Source organism: Ahaetulla prasina, chromosome 2 (genome assembly GCF_028640845.1).
Source record: "Ahaetulla prasina isolate Xishuangbanna chromosome 2, ASM2864084v1, whole genome shotgun sequence".
In the NCBI taxonomy this organism is placed as follows: domain Eukaryota; kingdom Metazoa; phylum Chordata; class Lepidosauria; order Squamata; family Colubridae; genus Ahaetulla; species Ahaetulla prasina.
Window position 1 is genome coordinate 8,684,970 of NC_080540.1, and position 17,005 is coordinate 8,701,974.

Genomic DNA, 17,005 nt, shown 5'->3' on the forward strand with positions numbered 1-17,005 from the left:
ACTTGTTGCTGGCAATCCTTATGATTTATATTGATATATTGACCATCAATTGTGTTGTAAATGTTGTACCTTGATGAACGTATCTTTTCTTTTAGGTACACTGAGAGCATATGCACCAAGACAAATTCCTTGTGTGTCCAATCACACTTGGCCAATAAAAAATTCTATTCTATTCTATTCTATTCTATTCTATTCTATTCTATTCTATTCTATTTCACAATGTCTGTTGAATCTGATTCATAATGCGGAGAGTCATCAAGGAAGCCAGATAGATCCTCTGTAATGGTATGATTTTCAAAAGCCTACAAATCCACTGGTACAACCAATGGCTGCTTTAGAGGTTGTAAAGTTAAAAGGGAAACCATAGCTTAGTTGTCCAGTTTCAAATGTCCTACTTTCTATCACTCAGACTGGCAATGATGGAGAAGACCATCCTTGAATCTGAGAAGTATGCCCTTCAAAACAGATCCAGTTTAGCCGTTCTAATTCAACTGTGCCTAATGAAATGTCATTCTTTCATGGAATTTAGGACTGGAGCAGATAGCAATGCAACAAGTAAATTTAGAGGTGGAAACCTAACTGCAGCCTACATCATCAGAGTCACTGAGTGCATGGGCTGAAATATGACTTCACACTGAAATTCTAAATTTATAATGAGGAGGGAAGGGAAGCTGAGGAAGGCAGATTGGTCATAGAGATGTGGAATGCACAAGAGAGAGATTACAAGTTAATAATTGTAGTGTGTTAGAAACCCACTGTATCTGTGGAGTCCTCATCACTGAGCAAGAATTGGAAATGAGCTTTACATTACCTTTTCATAATTAAATGCATTTATTATTAAACTTAATCACTGCTCATCTCACAGTCTGAGACAACTCTGAGTGTCTTGCCTTGCCCTAATATTCATAGCAACACTGACAATACCCATTTTTTACATGTCAAAAGCTACTGATAATTGTTACGTAATCCATTTTTAAAAACATTTTCAATACTGTACATTTCCCCCCTCATGTTAAGGTAGCAGAACAGATTTGTTACTCTTCTGCGTGACAGTGTGGTAAAACAACAGCCACTGTTGTGACCCAGCTCAAGTAGATAGTAGTAAATGCAATCAGTTCAAAAACAAACAGACTTTATTAGAACAGGTGAGAATTAACTCATGCTCAGTGTAGTTCAAACTAAATCAAAGCAAATTCTTCGTAACACAATTCTTCAGTCTTAGTCTAATTAGGCAAACTACCAAAGGCTTTTCTTGGCAAAAGTTCAAAAGCAGAAGACGCCGACAACAAAGAAATGCAGCAAGACAAGGAGCAAGGCTATCAACGTTTCCCAAACGCCATTGCTGGTCTTTAAACCTTATGGGAGGGGCCAATCATCTCTTGGCCCTATTCCCGAGTCGTCCTCTTTGCTTGAGCTGCTCTTGCCTTCTGGCAGCTCTTCTCATGCGTGCATTAGGAACCGGCTCCTCCTGTTCCTCTGCCTCACTACTGTCAGCCTCTGGAGGCACCGGAGTCCGCACCCCAGTCTCCGATGGCCCTGGCCCCATCTCTGCCTCTGATGCAGAGTCCTCATCCAGGCCTTCCCCAGCCTCCAGGACTGGCTTATGTTCTTCCTCAGCCTCATCGCTGTCTGACTCGTTGCCAGCTCTGCAAGCTGCTGGCGGACTACAGCAGTCGCTTCCCAAAGTCCACTGCATGGCCCAGGGACAAGTTCAGGGCCCACTGAAAATAGTGGCTGTTTCCAGGACACAGTCATGAGATCCATGGATGCGTGTCCCCCACTCCTTCTGCAACATGAGGCTCAGAGATCTTCAAAAGGTAAGGAGGTTGAGAGTGTGAGGTCTGATGGGGTGGGAACCAGGGATAAGGATTATAGAGACCCAGTAGGAGTGGGAAAAAAACAGGTGGGGACCTTGTGGCGGGGGGAAGTGAAAGGATTGGGGGGACTGTGTGGAAGAGTGAAGAACCGATGGGACACAAGATTAGGAAATAGAGCACAGAGTGTCTTGGAGGAAGGCCGAGGTCAGCGTTCCAGAAAACTCTCTCGCCAAGTGAAAACTCCAAAGCATGCATCTTTCAAAGTTCTTTTACTAGGATAGGTAAACTGGCACATCTGGGAAAATCCGAATCTGAGAGATCTGGGTTTTCCCTCAGTAAATCAAAATCCCCCAAAACACCCCCAACTCCTCTGCCGATCACATGCTCCAATCACCGTCCCAGATGCAGGACTGGCCTGACCTTGACCGGCAGGAAGAATGTTATTATGCCTAATGGGCCCCTCTATTAAATCCCCCCTCCTACTTTCCCAGACATGAGAAAGTGACAGCACGGAAGCTTCAGGCCTAGTATGGCTTCCAAAGCTGACAGCCAACGGATGTCTGTGGCAGGCAAGCCAGGCCATGCTCTATGCCTCCAAGAGTTTTCCCCAGCCCTGAGGTAGCCAGTGTTCCGCTTAGCGACTCACACATTCAATTAATGACTGTATCAGGGAGAGCAGTAGGATGCATGTAGTTAAGGAAAGCAGTCTCACTGAACGGCTGTTATAAAATGCAACCCATAATAGTTGTGTCTTGAGGTCACCACAAACAGGTAGTTAGCCATTTTCCACTTTCCTATTCTCTCCACCTACAAGTCTAATCCTGAGACTTATTTGAGTAAAGAGAATCAGGCCAGAATTCAAATACAGATAGTCCTCAACTTACAACGGTTCATTTAGTGACTGTTCAAAGTTACGGCATCATTGAAAAAAGTGAGTTATGACCATTGTTTACACTTACGACCATTGCAGGCACTAACTTAACAACTGCTGTGGTTTACTTAACAGTTGCAAGAAAGGTCGTAACATGGAGCAAAACTAATTTAACAAATGTCTCAGTAACATAAATTTTGGGCTCAATTATGGTCCTAAGTTGAGGACTATCTGTAGTCAATTTTTCACAAATAAATGAAATTCAAGCCTTCTCTACACTTATCTGCCTCATATGGATTTCCTTGTGTGCAATAAGGGAGGATTTATGCCTGAAGTAATGTCCACAGACTGGACATTTGAAAGGTTTTTCCCCCGTGTGAGTCCTCTAGTGTCTCACCAAATCAGAATTCTGAATGAAACTTATTCCACAATCTGGATATTCATATGGTTTCTCTCCTGTGTGAGTCCTCTGGTGTATCACTAGGGTGGAATTCCAACTGAAACTTTCCCCACAATTAGGACACTGATACGGTTTCTCTCCTGTGTGAGTTCTCTGGTGGTTCACCAGGCTGGAATTCTCACTGAAAGACTCCGTAAGACGGGAGTCTTACGTTTTCACTCCAAGACGCTAAGGGGGGAGAAAAGAGAAACCAAGGAGGGATCTACCGTGGCCGTGCCCCATGACGTGATGGGGGCAATGACAGAACGGATAGAAGGGGAGGAGAGGATACCTAAGGAATACTGGGACTTGCGAGAAGTCTTTAGTGAGAAAGCATCAGATGTTTTACCTCCCCATAGGCCTACTGACTGCGCAATAGACATACTTCCAGGGGTAAAGTTTCCAAAACCAAAAGCTTATCCCATGACCCAAAAAGAATTGGGGGAGCTACGTAAATTTATAGACAAAAACTTAGAGCGGGGATTTATCCAACCGGCTAGGCCTCGTGTGGCCGCACCAGTGATGTTCCGAGAAAAGAAAGATGGCTCTTTTCGTCTTATTGTTGACTATAGAAACCTTAACGCGATATGCGCCGAAAACGTATACCCCATGCCGCTCATGAAAGATATGTTAGCGCATCTAGCGAAAGGAAAGTTTTTCACCAAATTAGACCTATGAGAGGCTTACTACAGAGTTTGTATAAAGGAGGGGGATAAATGGAAAACCGCTTTCAACTGCCCTCTAGGATGCTTCCAGTTTCGAGTACTGCCGTTTGGACTGCAGGGGGCGCCCGCAGTTTTCATGCAACTAATAAATGAAATACTCCATCAACATTTGTTTAAAGGGGTTCTTGTCTACCTTGATGATATACTTATCTATACAGAAACAATGGAAGAACATATTAAACTAGTAAGAGCAGTCCTCAAAAAGTTATCTGCAGAACTTTATTGCAAGCTATCCAAATGTGATTTCCATCAAACAAAAATAGATTACTTAGGGTACCGCATATCGGCGGATGGATTAAAAATGGACCCAGAGAAAGTGAAAGCTGTCTTGGAATGGGCCCCCCCCCCACACACGCAAACAGCTGCCAAGTTTCTTGGGATTTGCGAACTTTTATTGTCAATTCATCCCCTCCTTTGCTCAAGTTGCTTTGCCAATCACCAACCTCTTAAAAACTAAAGGAGATACAAAACCCAAACTATCATTACCTCTCGAATGGTCAATGGAATGTCAAGCAGCGTTTGAAAAATTGAAACAACTATTTGCTGCTGAACCTATTTTAAAACACCCCGACATGGATGTTCCTTTTGTGGTACAAGCAGATGCTAGTGATGTAGCGGTCGCGTTTGCTCCAAAACAATGCCGATGGTAAACTACAACCTTGTGCTTTCACTTCTCAAAAATTGACTGAAACTGAAAGAAGGTGGGCTATTTGGGAGAAAGAAGCATTTGCAGTTCATTGGGCTCTTCGCACATGGAGACAATTCTTAGAAGGTTCTAATCATCCTTTTGAAGTTTGGACTGATCACAAAAATCGGGAAGCGCTAAAAACTCCTAGAAAACTATAAAATAAGATCCCCTGAGAACAAATACCAAGTTGGAGATAGAGTTTATCTCTCCACCAAATATTTACAAACCACTCAAAAATCTAAAAAACTGGGACCTAAGTATGTGGGACCTTTCCCCATAGTGAAACTCATCAACCCCGTGACTGTACAGCTAGAATTACCAAAAACACTTAGAAGAATTCACCCCGTTTTCCATGTGAGCTTGCTGAAACCAGAACACACGTCTACTTTCCATACGAACCATACACCCCCTCCTATACCAATTCTCATAGAGGGTGAACAACATTTTGAAGTAAAAGAAATCTTGGATTCAAGAAAACATAGAAATAAAATTCAATATCTTATTGCTTGGAAGCACTTCCCTTTGTCCCAAACTGAATGGGTGAACAAGGAAGATGTTCATGCTTCAGAAAAGATAGCACAATTCTATAAAAAATATCCTGACAAACCCTAACTTTCTCTTTTTCTTTCTAGGACTGACGTCCTTGTTGCAGGAGGGCTGAATGTCAGCCTCCACTCCAATCCTCACATCTTTTTGTACTCTTTATATTCAGTTGTTAGATTGCATGGGGTTTTATGTGTAAGGTAAATAGCGCTTGGATTCAGGTTAAGTAGAGAGGGCCCTTTAAGAGTGTCGGTCTGACATAATTAAGGAGGGAGGGGAGATTGATGTTTTGAATTCAACAGGAATGCTAGAGCGCGAACTTTCAACGGACATTGCATTCCTGATATGATTGACAGCAAGAGACCTGCGGAAGAAGATTACCACGGGGCCCCGAGAAGGAGCTGGCATTGGATCAGACCTGATGACCTCTTGGGGGAGAGGAGGGAGTAACAGGGGGGATATGGAATGTTAGCCATATTTTGTCTCAGATCCAACTTTATACTGCTGCAGTCCAGATGTACCTAGTAAAAGTACTTTTCTTTATTTGCAAATGAAGTCAAGGTGTATTCTTTCCTAGGTATAATCAGAGGCAGCCTGACACTTTCCCCACAAACAGGTCATTCAAAGGGTTTCTCTCCTGTGTGAGTCCTCTGGTGTTTCACAAGGTTGGAATTCTTACTGAAACTTTCCCCACAATCAGGACATTCAAAGGGTTTTTCTCCTGTGTGTGTCTTCTGGTGATTTACCAGGTGGGAATTCTGACGGAAACTTTTCCCACAATGAGGACATTCAAAGGGTTTTTCTCCTGTGTGAGTCCTCTGGTGTTTCACCAGGTGGGAATTCTGACTGAAACTTTTCCCACAATCAGGACATTCAAAGGGTTTTTCTCCTGTGTGAGTCCTCTGGTGGTTCACCAGGTGGGAATTCTGACTGAAACTTTTCCCACAATCAGGACATTCAAAGGGTTTTTCTCCTGTGTGAGTCCTCTGGTGTATCACCAAGCTGGAACTGTGACTGAAGCTTTTCCCACAAATAGCACATTTAAAGGGTTTCTCTCCTGTGTGAGTCCTCTGGTGTATCACCAGGTTGGAATTCTCACTGAAACTTTTCCTACAATCAGGACATTCAAAGGGTTTTTCTCCTGTGTGTGTCGTCTGGTGATTTACCAGGTTAGACGTTTGACTGAAACTTTTCCCACAGATAGGGCATTCAAATGGTTTTTCTCCTGTGTGAGACCTCTGGTGTTTCACAAGGTTGGAATTTTTACTGAAACTTTTCCCACAATCAGGACATTCAAAGGGTTTTTCTCCTGTGTGTGTCCTCTGGTGATTTACCAGGTTAAAGGTTTGACTGAAACTTTTCCCACAGATAGGGCATTCAAAGGGTTTCTCTCCTGTGTGAGTCCTCTGGTGTTTCACCAGGTTGGAATTCTGACTGAAACTTTTCCCACAATCAGAACATTCAAAGGGTTTCTCTCCTGTGTGAGTCCTCTGGTGTATCATGAGGTGGCAATTCCGACTGAAACCTTTCCCACAATCAGGACATTCAAAGGGTTTCTCTCCTGTATGAGTCCTCTGGTGTATCCCCAGGCTGGAATTATCTCTGAAACTTTTCCCACAATCAGGACATTCAAAGGGTTTCTCTCCTGTATGAGTCCTCTGGTGTATCCCCAGGCTGGAATTATCTCTGAAACTTTTCCCACAATCAGGACATTGAAAGGGTCTATCTCGCGTGTGATTCCTCTGGTGTATCACTAGGCTGGAATTTTCACTGAAACTTTTCCTACAATCAGGACATTCAAAGGGTTTTTCTCCTGTGTGAGTCCTCTGGTGTATCACCAAGCTGGAACTGTGACTGAAGCTTTTCCCACAAATAGCACATTTAAAGGGTTTCTCTCCTGTGTGAGTCCTCTGGTGTATCACCAGGCTAGAGTTTTGACTGAAACTTTTCCTACAATCAGGACATTCAAAGGGTTTTTCTCCTGTGTGTATCCTCTGGTGATTTACCAGGTTAAAGGTTTGACTGAAACTTTTCCCACAGATAGGGCATTCAAATGGTTTTTCTCCTGTGTGAGTCCTCTGGTGTCTCACAAGGTGGCAATTTCTAATGAACCTTTTCCCACAGTCAGGACAGTCAAATGTTTTCTCTCCTGTGTGAGTCCTCTGGTGCATCATCAATTTGCCATGCTCACTAAAGCATTTACCATATTTCAAGCAGTTGTAGGGCTTCTCTCCTCTGTGGGTCCTTCCATGAACCATAACAGAGCTGTTTTGACCAAAGGGTTTGCCTCAGTCAGAGTGATTGTATAGTTTTTCTCTTGTGTGGTTCCTTTCATGCATAATCAGCTGTGATTTGCAAGTTGTATCTTTTCCAAAATAGGCATATCTATGGAGTTTTTCCACAACTGATAATCCTGAGGAGGTTAAAAATATGGAGGATCCCTTGTTTAGTGCTGCTTTGATTCAAGCTGTTTTTTTCCCCCTCCCAGAGCAAGGCCTGCATCACTGTCTGCTCTACGTGGCTTTCCAATTGACCTTTTCCTCCCCACTGACATCCAGAGATATCCCTCTTTTTCTGAATGGAAAAATAATCTCCCTTGTCTTTTTATGTAATGTACTTTTTCCTGCTCAGAATCTAATTTGATTTTCTCTCTTTTGTCTATCGGCTGCCGGGAAGGAGAATTGTGTGGCTTTTTGAACGAAATTGAAAATAGTTTGATTGGTGGATCATTTTCAAAGTTGCTTGTTATTCTCAGTTGTCTAGAATGCTCTTTTTGTCATCCTCTTTGTCTATAGGATTGAAAGAAAAGTGTAATGTTAATTATAAAATGGTTGCAGAAGATATGAGAAAAAGGAAAAAAGTATAAATTAGAACAAAAAAGCAAACATGTCAGAATGCTAACTCATGTACCTCTTACATTAATCAATCATAAAATTCTCCTTGATTTGGATCATATTTTTAGCAGTGCAAAGGGTTATCATCAACTATATCTGGAACTGCTGGGGATAGATTATATAATTGCAGACATATGCATACAAAAAGAGATACACCCACACATGTATAAATGGAGAAAATCTATGTCTGACCAAATGTCCCAAAATGGTTACAGTCAAACCTTCTGAGCTAACATTAGACATGTGGGGGCTTTAACTGATGAAATGATGCCTAAAATCTCTGCAAGATTTGAGGTATCAGTTTTTCTCATGGAAGTCCTCAGCACCAAATAAAGCCATAAAACACTGTCCACAAACACTCTGGTGACATCCCAATTCAAGCAGTCCTCACTTACTAGCCACAATTGGAACTGTCATCCGTGACACTAAAAAGCCCAATCGCTAAGCATGATGTCAGTGCCAACTTACATCTGTTCTTCTAAATCTTTATTTAGAAAGGATTGAGTCCTATCGGCCCATTTCTTTAATTAATCAGGATGCAAAGATATTTACTGCTATTATAAGTAATAGATTAAGTAGATTTATAGATAGATATATAAGTTACAACCAAGTAGGTTTCGTGAAGGGCAGATATATGAGTGATATTGTTAGAAGAGTATTAAATATTATAGATGTAGCTGAACATAATGGTGATAAAATTGGTATAGTATCATTGGACATTTTTAAAGCTTTTGATTCCGTACAATGGGAAGCTATTAAAGTAATGTGGAGCTTTAGCTTTGGTAACAAATTTATACATGTTATTTCAAATTGTATCAAAAAGTAGTGCAAGAGTGAAGGTGAATGGAATATTAACTGAAGAGATAAAATTAGAAGCAGGTACGAGACAAGGATGTCCTTGTCCCCAACATTATTTTATTGGCTATGAACTCTGACAAAAATGATAGAAAAAGATGAAGAATTAGAAGGATATAAGGGATATAAGATAAATTTGTATGCGGATGATACTTTAATTATTTTGAAAAATATAGAGAAAGACCTGAAAAAGATATATAAACACATCTGTTCTTCTATAGTTTTTAAGCTAATTATTGTGGGTTGTAAAAGGCAATTTCATATGACTGGAAAGTTTAATTTCCTGCCAGAATATACCCACTGATTTTGCTTGTCAGAAGCTAGCTGGGAAGGCCACAAATGGGGATCATGAGTGTGGAATGCTGAAACCACCATATATTTGCACCAGTGGGTAGTACCCAAATTGGTGCATCTCCTTTTTCTGCATCTTCATACCCACAGGAACTTCTGACTTGTGGTCAATGAACAAGTGCTACAATGACCACAAATTAGTGGATCAGGTTTACTTCTTCTTTTACGGGGCCATAGTAACTTTGAATGCTCAGGGAAGAAGTGGTAAGTGAGGACTGCGTATACAACTGAACATTCCCAAATGGTTCTCAATAGCTATTTTTTAAAAAAGTGCTTGGTTGAGAACACTTGAACCTGGCTGATACACGAATGGGGCACCAATAGGAAATACTTGTGCTTGTTGGCGATACATGGAAATAAAAAATCCCAGAAAAGACCAGTGCCAGATCAGTACAATATTATTGCCACAAAAACAGCAAGTCCACAATAAAATAACAGAGTTTGAAGGGACCTTGGATGTCTTCTTGTCCAATCCCCTGCTCAGGCTGGAGACCCCATACCATTCCATCTGACTTCACACAAAAAGAAAAACTAGCCCAATCTACCAAAAACAGAATCAATAAAAGACAGACTAGGAATAAAAGATTAAAATAGGCAAGAAAATGTTAAGAGGACACCTGTCCACTCTAGAAGAATTCTAACCACCAGGACCAGGTTGATTACACCCCAGAATTCTGAAGGAGCTGGCAGACATGATCTCAGACCCATTGAATCGTATCTTTCAAAGATCCTCGAGCACTTGTGAACTACTGGAAAAGAGCTGATGTGGTTCCCATGTTCAAAAAAAGGGTGGGGGGAGGGAAAGGGATCCGCAAAACTACACACCAATCAGCCTGACATCAATACTGGGAAGATTGTGGAAAAGATAATCAAACAACAGATTTGTAAATACCTAGAAACAAGCAAAGTTATAACTAGAAACCAACATGAGTTTGTCAAAAACAGATCATGCCAAACAATCTCATTTCATTCTTTGACAAAGTAACTAAATTAGCGGACCAGGGAAATGCTGTGGATATGCTATATTTGGATTTCAGTAAGGCATTTGAAAAAGTCGTCCATAACCTAGAAAATGTGGGACAGACACATCCATCCACACAGATGGATTCATAACTGGCTGACAAACCGACCTCAAAGTGTATTCCTTAAAGGAACTACATCTATATGGAGGGAAGTAATTAGTGGAGTACCCCAAGTTTCTGTTTTAGGCCCAGTACTCTTTAGTTGAGATGAGGGAATCCTAGGCTGCATTAACAGAGGGATAGAATCAAGAGCACATGAAGTACTAGTTCCATTTTATAAAGAGCAAGACCTCACTTAGAATATTGACTCCAGGTTTGGTCACTATATTATAAAAAAATGTTGAGACTCTGGAAAGAGTTCAGCAAAAAAGCAACAAAAATTATTAGGGGTCAGGAGGCCAAACTTCCTAACAGCGAGAATAATTAACCTGCCTACAGAGGTTGTGGGGGCTCCATCACTGGAAGGTTTTAAGAAAAGACTGAACAACCATTTGTCTGAAGTGGTACTGGGTCTCCTGTTTGAGAAGGGGGTTGGACTAGAAGACCTCTTCCAGCCCTGTTACAAACCTCCAGTGATGGAGCAGCTACAACCTCCGGAGTGAAGACAGTCCCAAAGAATCAACTTTAATTTAAAAGAGACTTTTTCAATCTTCCCACCAGTTTCACAGCCTGCAGCCCCAGTGGGCTTCCATTTGGGGAGGGAAGGAACCTGCAGCAGCAGCTGACCTGCTTCAGCCCAGTTGCTTCTCTGCTTCCAGGCCGTGGAGGGAACCGAACAGCCCGACTTGCTCCCGGACTCTCCTCCCACCTGCCCCACCTACCAGCTCCTGCTTCAACTATGGAAAGAGCACAAAAGCCGCTCTGCACTCAAACTTCCTCCCATGAGTGATCTGGTAGAGGAAATTCCTCTGTGCTTCTCTTCTCACATCCTTTCTAGCAATACAGTACTCTATGGTTTTAACTCCTTAAATTCAATCACAGGCACACAAACACCCCCCATTGTATTATGGGGTTTTCAGCCACGGATGTTGCCTACCTGACCGCCATCTCCTGATAGTGACAGAAAAACATATTTATTTGTCCCATATTACCTAAGGCCCTTGCAAGATGTTTCCACTGATTAAATGCCATCAAGTCATTTTTTAAAAATTTCTAGGTACTGACTTTTGAGCCAAGTGAAACAGTGAAATGTGATGCTATTTAGGTGCTGAGCCCTAAATGTTCATGGAGGTTTTACAGAATTACAGAACAAGCTTTTGCTAGGGGGTGAGATCAATGCCTCTCTACATCTCAAATCTTGTTATGATTGATTTAATGCGGCTCCCAAGGATTTAGGACATTGCAGCACCATCAGGCCAGATGTTCCAGGGGAGCCAGCTTGTTAAAATATTTAAATTAATAGCTGTGAAGGGTTAGTTAGACAATGAGTAAAAATACACAGTTATAGGGAATTGGTTGAAGAGAGCTGCCTGAGGCAATCTAAGATGAGATTGGTTGCTGTGAGTGTAAAGAGGGAGTTTCCTTGTTTCCCGCCTTTTTTCCTCAGAGTGTGTTATCTGTAATTTACCTCATGATGTTCCTGCTGTGCTGATAGAATAGAATAGAATAGAATAGAATAGAATTTTATGGCCAAGTGTGATTGGACACACAAGGAATTTGTCTTGGTGCATATGCTCTCAGTGTACATAAAAGAAAAGATACGTTCATCAAGGTACAACATTTACAACACAATTGATGATCAATATATCAATATAAATCATAAGGATTGCCAGCAACAAGTTATAGTCATACAGTCATAAGTGGAAAGAGATTGGTGATGGGAACTATGAAACGATTAATAGTAGTGCAGATTCAGTAAATAGTCTGACAGTGTTGAGGGAATTATTTTGGCAGAGTGATGGCCTGGGAAAAACTGTTCTTGTGTCTAGTTGTTCTGGTGTGCAGTGCTCTATAGCGTTTGAGGGTAGGAGTTGAAACAGTTTATGTCCAGGATGTAGGGATCTGCAAATATTTTCACGGCTCTCTTCTTGATTCAGTACAGGTCCTCAATGGAAGGCAAGTTGGTAGCAATTATTTTTCTGCAGTTCTAATTATCCTCAGTCTGTGTTTTCTTGTTGGGTTGCAGAACCGAACCAGACAGTTATAGAGGTGCAAATGACAGACTCAATAATTCCTCTGTAGAACTGGATCAGCAGCTCCTTGGGCAGTTTGAGCTTACTGAGTTGGCGCAGAAAGAACATTCTTTGTTGTCCTTTTTTAATGATGTTTTTGATGTTAGCTGTCCATTTGAGATCTTGTGATATGATAGAACCCAGAAATTTGAAGGTTTCTACTGTTGATACTGTGTTGTCAAGTATTGTGAGAGGTGGAAGTATGGAAGGGTTTTTCCTAAAATCTACCACCATTTCTACGGTTTTGAGTGTGTTCAGTTCCAGATTGTTTTGGTTGCACCACAAGGCTAGTGATTTACCTGATGATGCTCCTATCTAGTTTACTGTATATATAGTTGTAATATATAGCTGGATTTATTTAAAACAAGTTTTTGTCAGCATTTAGAACCTGGCTATGCATTCCCTGACAGGTTATGGGCCCAGAAGTGCCCTGAAGAGCCAAAAGTAAAGTTTTTCTGAGGTAAAAATTTCTTTGTGAACCTGAAGGAGGTTGAGGATGATTGGCCTGTAAAGGCAGCACAATGCCATGGGAGGAGGATTTCCTGTAGTTCTTAAAGGAGATGAATTATCTCTCAGGGAACATGAAGATGGAGATACTTCTGCAGAGAGAGGATCTGTGGACAGTTGTAAGCATCCTCCAGCAGATCTCAATGAGGAGAGGCAAAAGCATCATTTTGTGCTTGGAAGATAGTCAGGTAATACATGTGTGTGAACTTACATCTGTTAGAGAATGCTCCCTGGCCAAGTAACTCACCAGAAAACTTTATAGAAAAAGGCTGAATTGAGAGAAAGTGTGTTGGATCTCCTTCAGTTTATGAGGGAATCCGTCCTTGAATTAGAAGAGCAAGGAATGGTGTTTTTAGACGTATACAAAATATATGTTGTGCTTAGTTCCTTTGATGATGTTTGGGACTTGTTAGTAAAAAGTGTGATTTAACCACATTTCCACCAAAATAAGACCCAGTCTTATATTTTTTGGGGGGGTTCAAAAGACGCATTAGGATTTATTTTTGGGGAAACACAGTATCAGGGTGATCAGCCCAGCCACGTGCCCCACCCCCCCGGAGTACATACAAGAGGCAGCATGCATGGGGGCTAATGGTGTCCAGCAGCAGGAGCACCCTATAGGCCCCTTGATCAGCCCACTCTGGAGCTGCACAATGCAGGTGAGTTGATTACCTGTTTAAGCAGCAGGCAGAGGTATAGGCATGGGGAGGACACAAGTTGCAAGACAGTGACACAGTGGATACTCATCCTCACAGCAACAGTGGCAGGAAGAGGCAGAGGCACAAGGTGGGAGGTTGTTAAGTCCGGACAATGAGGAGGCAGGAGACAGTCATTGGTGACAACAGCTCTTAAATTTATTGTGAGAACCCAGCAAACGAAATAGCAGAACAGTCCTCCTTATAAAGCATTTGGGCTGAGGCACCAGTCAATCAGAAAGGTGCTTTTTCCCACCCAAAATTCCCTCCAATACTTCAAATACATAACACTCCTCCCCTCCCAGAACACACTTAGTTCAGTATTTACATATTATTTACAAATGTAATCACGCAGGTAGCCAGGGCGTTCCCTGTAGTATTTAGTATTAGTATTTATTAGATTTTTATACCACCCTTCTCCCGAAGGACTCAGTGCAGTTCACAGCCACAATAAAACAATGACAATTTACAGATAAAAACAGAAATTAAAAAACTTATATGTTTTTTAAAATGTTATACCATTAAAAACCCCTTAAAATTTATATCGAATATAAATATTAAAATTCAAACCCTTTAAAATTTTAAAATTTAAAATTCCTAAGCCAGTCCCGCGCGAATAAACAAATGCGTCTTCAGCTCGCGGCGAAAGGTCTGAAGGTCAGGTTGACACAAGCCAGGGGGAAGTTCGTTCCAAAGGGTGGGAGCCAGAGAAGGACCTTCCCCTGGGGGCCGCCAGCCGACATTGTTTGGCAGACAGCACCCTGAGAAGTCCCTCTCTGTGTGAGCGTACGGGTCGATAGGAGGCGTTTGGTAGCAGTAGGTGGTCCCGTAAGTACCCTGACCCTAAGCCATGGAGCGCTTTAAAGGTAGTAACCAGGACCTTAAAGTGCACCCGAAAGACCACAGGCAACCAGTGCAGCCTGCGCAGGAGTGGTGTTACATGGAAGCCGCGTGCGGCTCCCTCTATCACCCGCGCAGCTGCATTCTGAACTAACTGGAGCCTCCGGGTGCAGGGGAGCCCCATGTAGAGAGCATTGCAATAATACAAGTGAGAGGTAACCAGAGCGTGAGTGACCGTGCATAGGGCATCCCGGTCAAGGAAGGGGCGCAACTGGCGGACCAGGTGAACCTGGTAAAAAGCTCTCCTGGAGATGGCTGTCAAGTGATCTTCAAACGACAACCGTTCATCCAGGAGAACACCCAAGTTGTGCACCCTTTTCATTGGGGCCAATGATTTGCCCCCAACAGTCAGCCGGCATCCACAGCCACTCCGTCTTGGAGGGATTGAGCTTGAGCCTGTTTCTCCCCATCTAGACCTGTACAGCTTCCAGGCACCGGGATAGCTTCGTTAGGGTGGCCTGGGGTGGAAAAGTACAGCTGCGTATCGTCAGTGTACAGTTGGTACCTCACCCCAAAGCCACTGATGATCTCACCCAGCAGCTTCATATAGATGTTGAACAGGAGAGGTGAGAGAATCGACCCCTGAGGCACCCCACAAGTGAGGCACCTCGCGGTCGATCTCTGCCCCCCTGTCAACACCGTCTGTGATCCGTCAGAGAGATAGGAGGAGAACCACCGATAAACGGTGCCTCCCACTCCCAAACTCCCCAACCGGTGCAGCAAGATACCATGGTCGATGGTATCAAAAGCCGCTGAGAGATCTAATAGGACCAGGGCAGAGAAACAACCCCTGTCCCTGGCCCTCCAGAGATCATCCACCAACGCGACCAAAGCCGTCTCCGTACTATATCTGGGCCGGAAGCCAGACTGGAACGGGTCTAGATAGACAGCTTCATCCAGGTATTGGGGTAGCTGACATGCCACCACACTCTCTACAACTTTCGCAACAAAGCGAAGGTTGGAGATCGGACGATAATTTCCCAAAACAGCTGGGTCCAGGGAAGGCTTCTTGAGGAGGGGTCTCACCACCGCCTCTTTCAAGGCAGCAGGGAAAACCCCTTCTAACAAGGAAGCATTAATAATCCACCGGAGCCAGCCTCGTGTCACCTCCTGTGTGGCCAGCACCAACCAGGAGGGGCACGGGTCCAGTAAACATGTGGTGGCATGCAACCTCCCCAACAACCTGTCCACGTCCTCGAGAGCCACAGGGTCAAACTCATCCCAAACAATCGCAACAAGACGAGTCTCCGCCCTCTCACCTGGATCATCCCAATTTTGATCCAGACCATCCCGGAGCTGAACGATTTTACCGTATAGATAACCATTAAACTCCTCGGCACGTCCCTGTAAGGGGTCATCCCGCACCTCTTGATGAAGGAGAGAACGGGTCACCCGAAACAGGGCGGCCGGGCGGTTATCTGCCGATGCAATGAGGGAGAAAACGTAGGAACGCTTCGCTTCCCTCAATGCCACTAGGTAGGTCTTAGTATAAGACCTAACTAGTGTCCGGTCAGCTTCGGAATGGCTGGACCTCCAGGTATTCTCTAGGCGTCTTCTCTGGCGTTTCATCTCCCTCAGCTCCTCGGAGAACCAGGGGCTGGTTGAGATCTACGCCGGGTCAGAGGCCGCAAAGGCACGACATGGTCTAAAGCCCCAGCCGTGGCCTGTTCCCAGGCCGCAACTAGTTCTTCAGCCGTGCCATGGGCCAGATCCTCAGGGAATGGCCCAAGCTCCGTCAGGAACCTCTCCGGGTCCATCAGGCGCCTGGGATGGAACCACCGTACTGGTCCCATCTCCCTGCGGTGGTGGGTAGCGGTCCGAAAGTCCAAGCGAAGGAGAAAATGATCTGACCATGACAACGGCTCTGTTGCTAAATCTCCTAAATCCAGATCATTTAACCACTGTCCAGAGATATAAATCAGGTCCAGTGTGCCTCCCCCAATGTGAGTAGGGCCATCAACTACTTGTATCAGGTCCAAGGCCGTCATGGAGGCCTTGAACTCCCGAGCCGCCGTCGATGACAAGCCGGTCGATGGCAAGTTGAAATCCCCCATGACCATAAGTCTGGGGGTCTCAACCGCCATCCCGGCAAGCACCTCCAACAGCTCGGGCAGGGCTGTAGTCATGCAGCAAGGAGCCAGGTACGTGATCAACAAGCCCATCTGACCCCTATGACCCCACCTCACAAAGAGGGATTCACAACTGGCTATCTGAGGCACAGTGGACTCCCTCGGCTGTAGACTTTCCCTAATAACAACCGCCCCCCCACCCCTACCTTGGGCCCTTAGTTGATGGAATGTTCGGAAACCCGGAGGGCACAGTTCGACAAGGGGAGCACCCCCCTCCGTGCCCAACCAGGTCTCCGTAATGCCCATAAGGTCTGCGGACCCCTCCTGAATAAGATCACAGATCAGGGGGGCTTTGTTAACCACGGACCGTGCATTGCACAACATCAACATCAAGGTGTCGCTGGACCTCATCGAACTCAGATAAGTCCCGCGTTTGCCCCGGGTTTGAGTCAGCTGTG

General features: G+C 43.8%; 1 protein-coding gene across 1 annotated transcript in view; it reads right to left on the reverse strand.

Annotated features, from left to right (window-relative positions):
- Positions 1 to 11,030, reverse strand: part of LOC131189600 (zinc finger protein 271-like) — a 19,290-nt gene extending 8,260 nt beyond the window's left edge. The window contains exons 1-3 of the mRNA XM_058165791.1: positions 10,932 to 11,030; positions 5,702 to 7,872; positions 3,086 to 3,185 (exon numbers count right to left, since the gene is read on the reverse strand). Coding sequence (XP_058021774.1) covers positions 3,086 to 3,185; positions 5,702 to 7,341 — 1,740 coding nt within the window. The 5' untranslated portion in view covers positions 7,342 to 7,872; positions 10,932 to 11,030. The remainder of the gene's footprint in view (positions 1 to 3,085; positions 3,186 to 5,701; positions 7,873 to 10,931) is intronic.
- Positions 11,031 to 17,005: the final 5,975 nt, after the last annotated feature.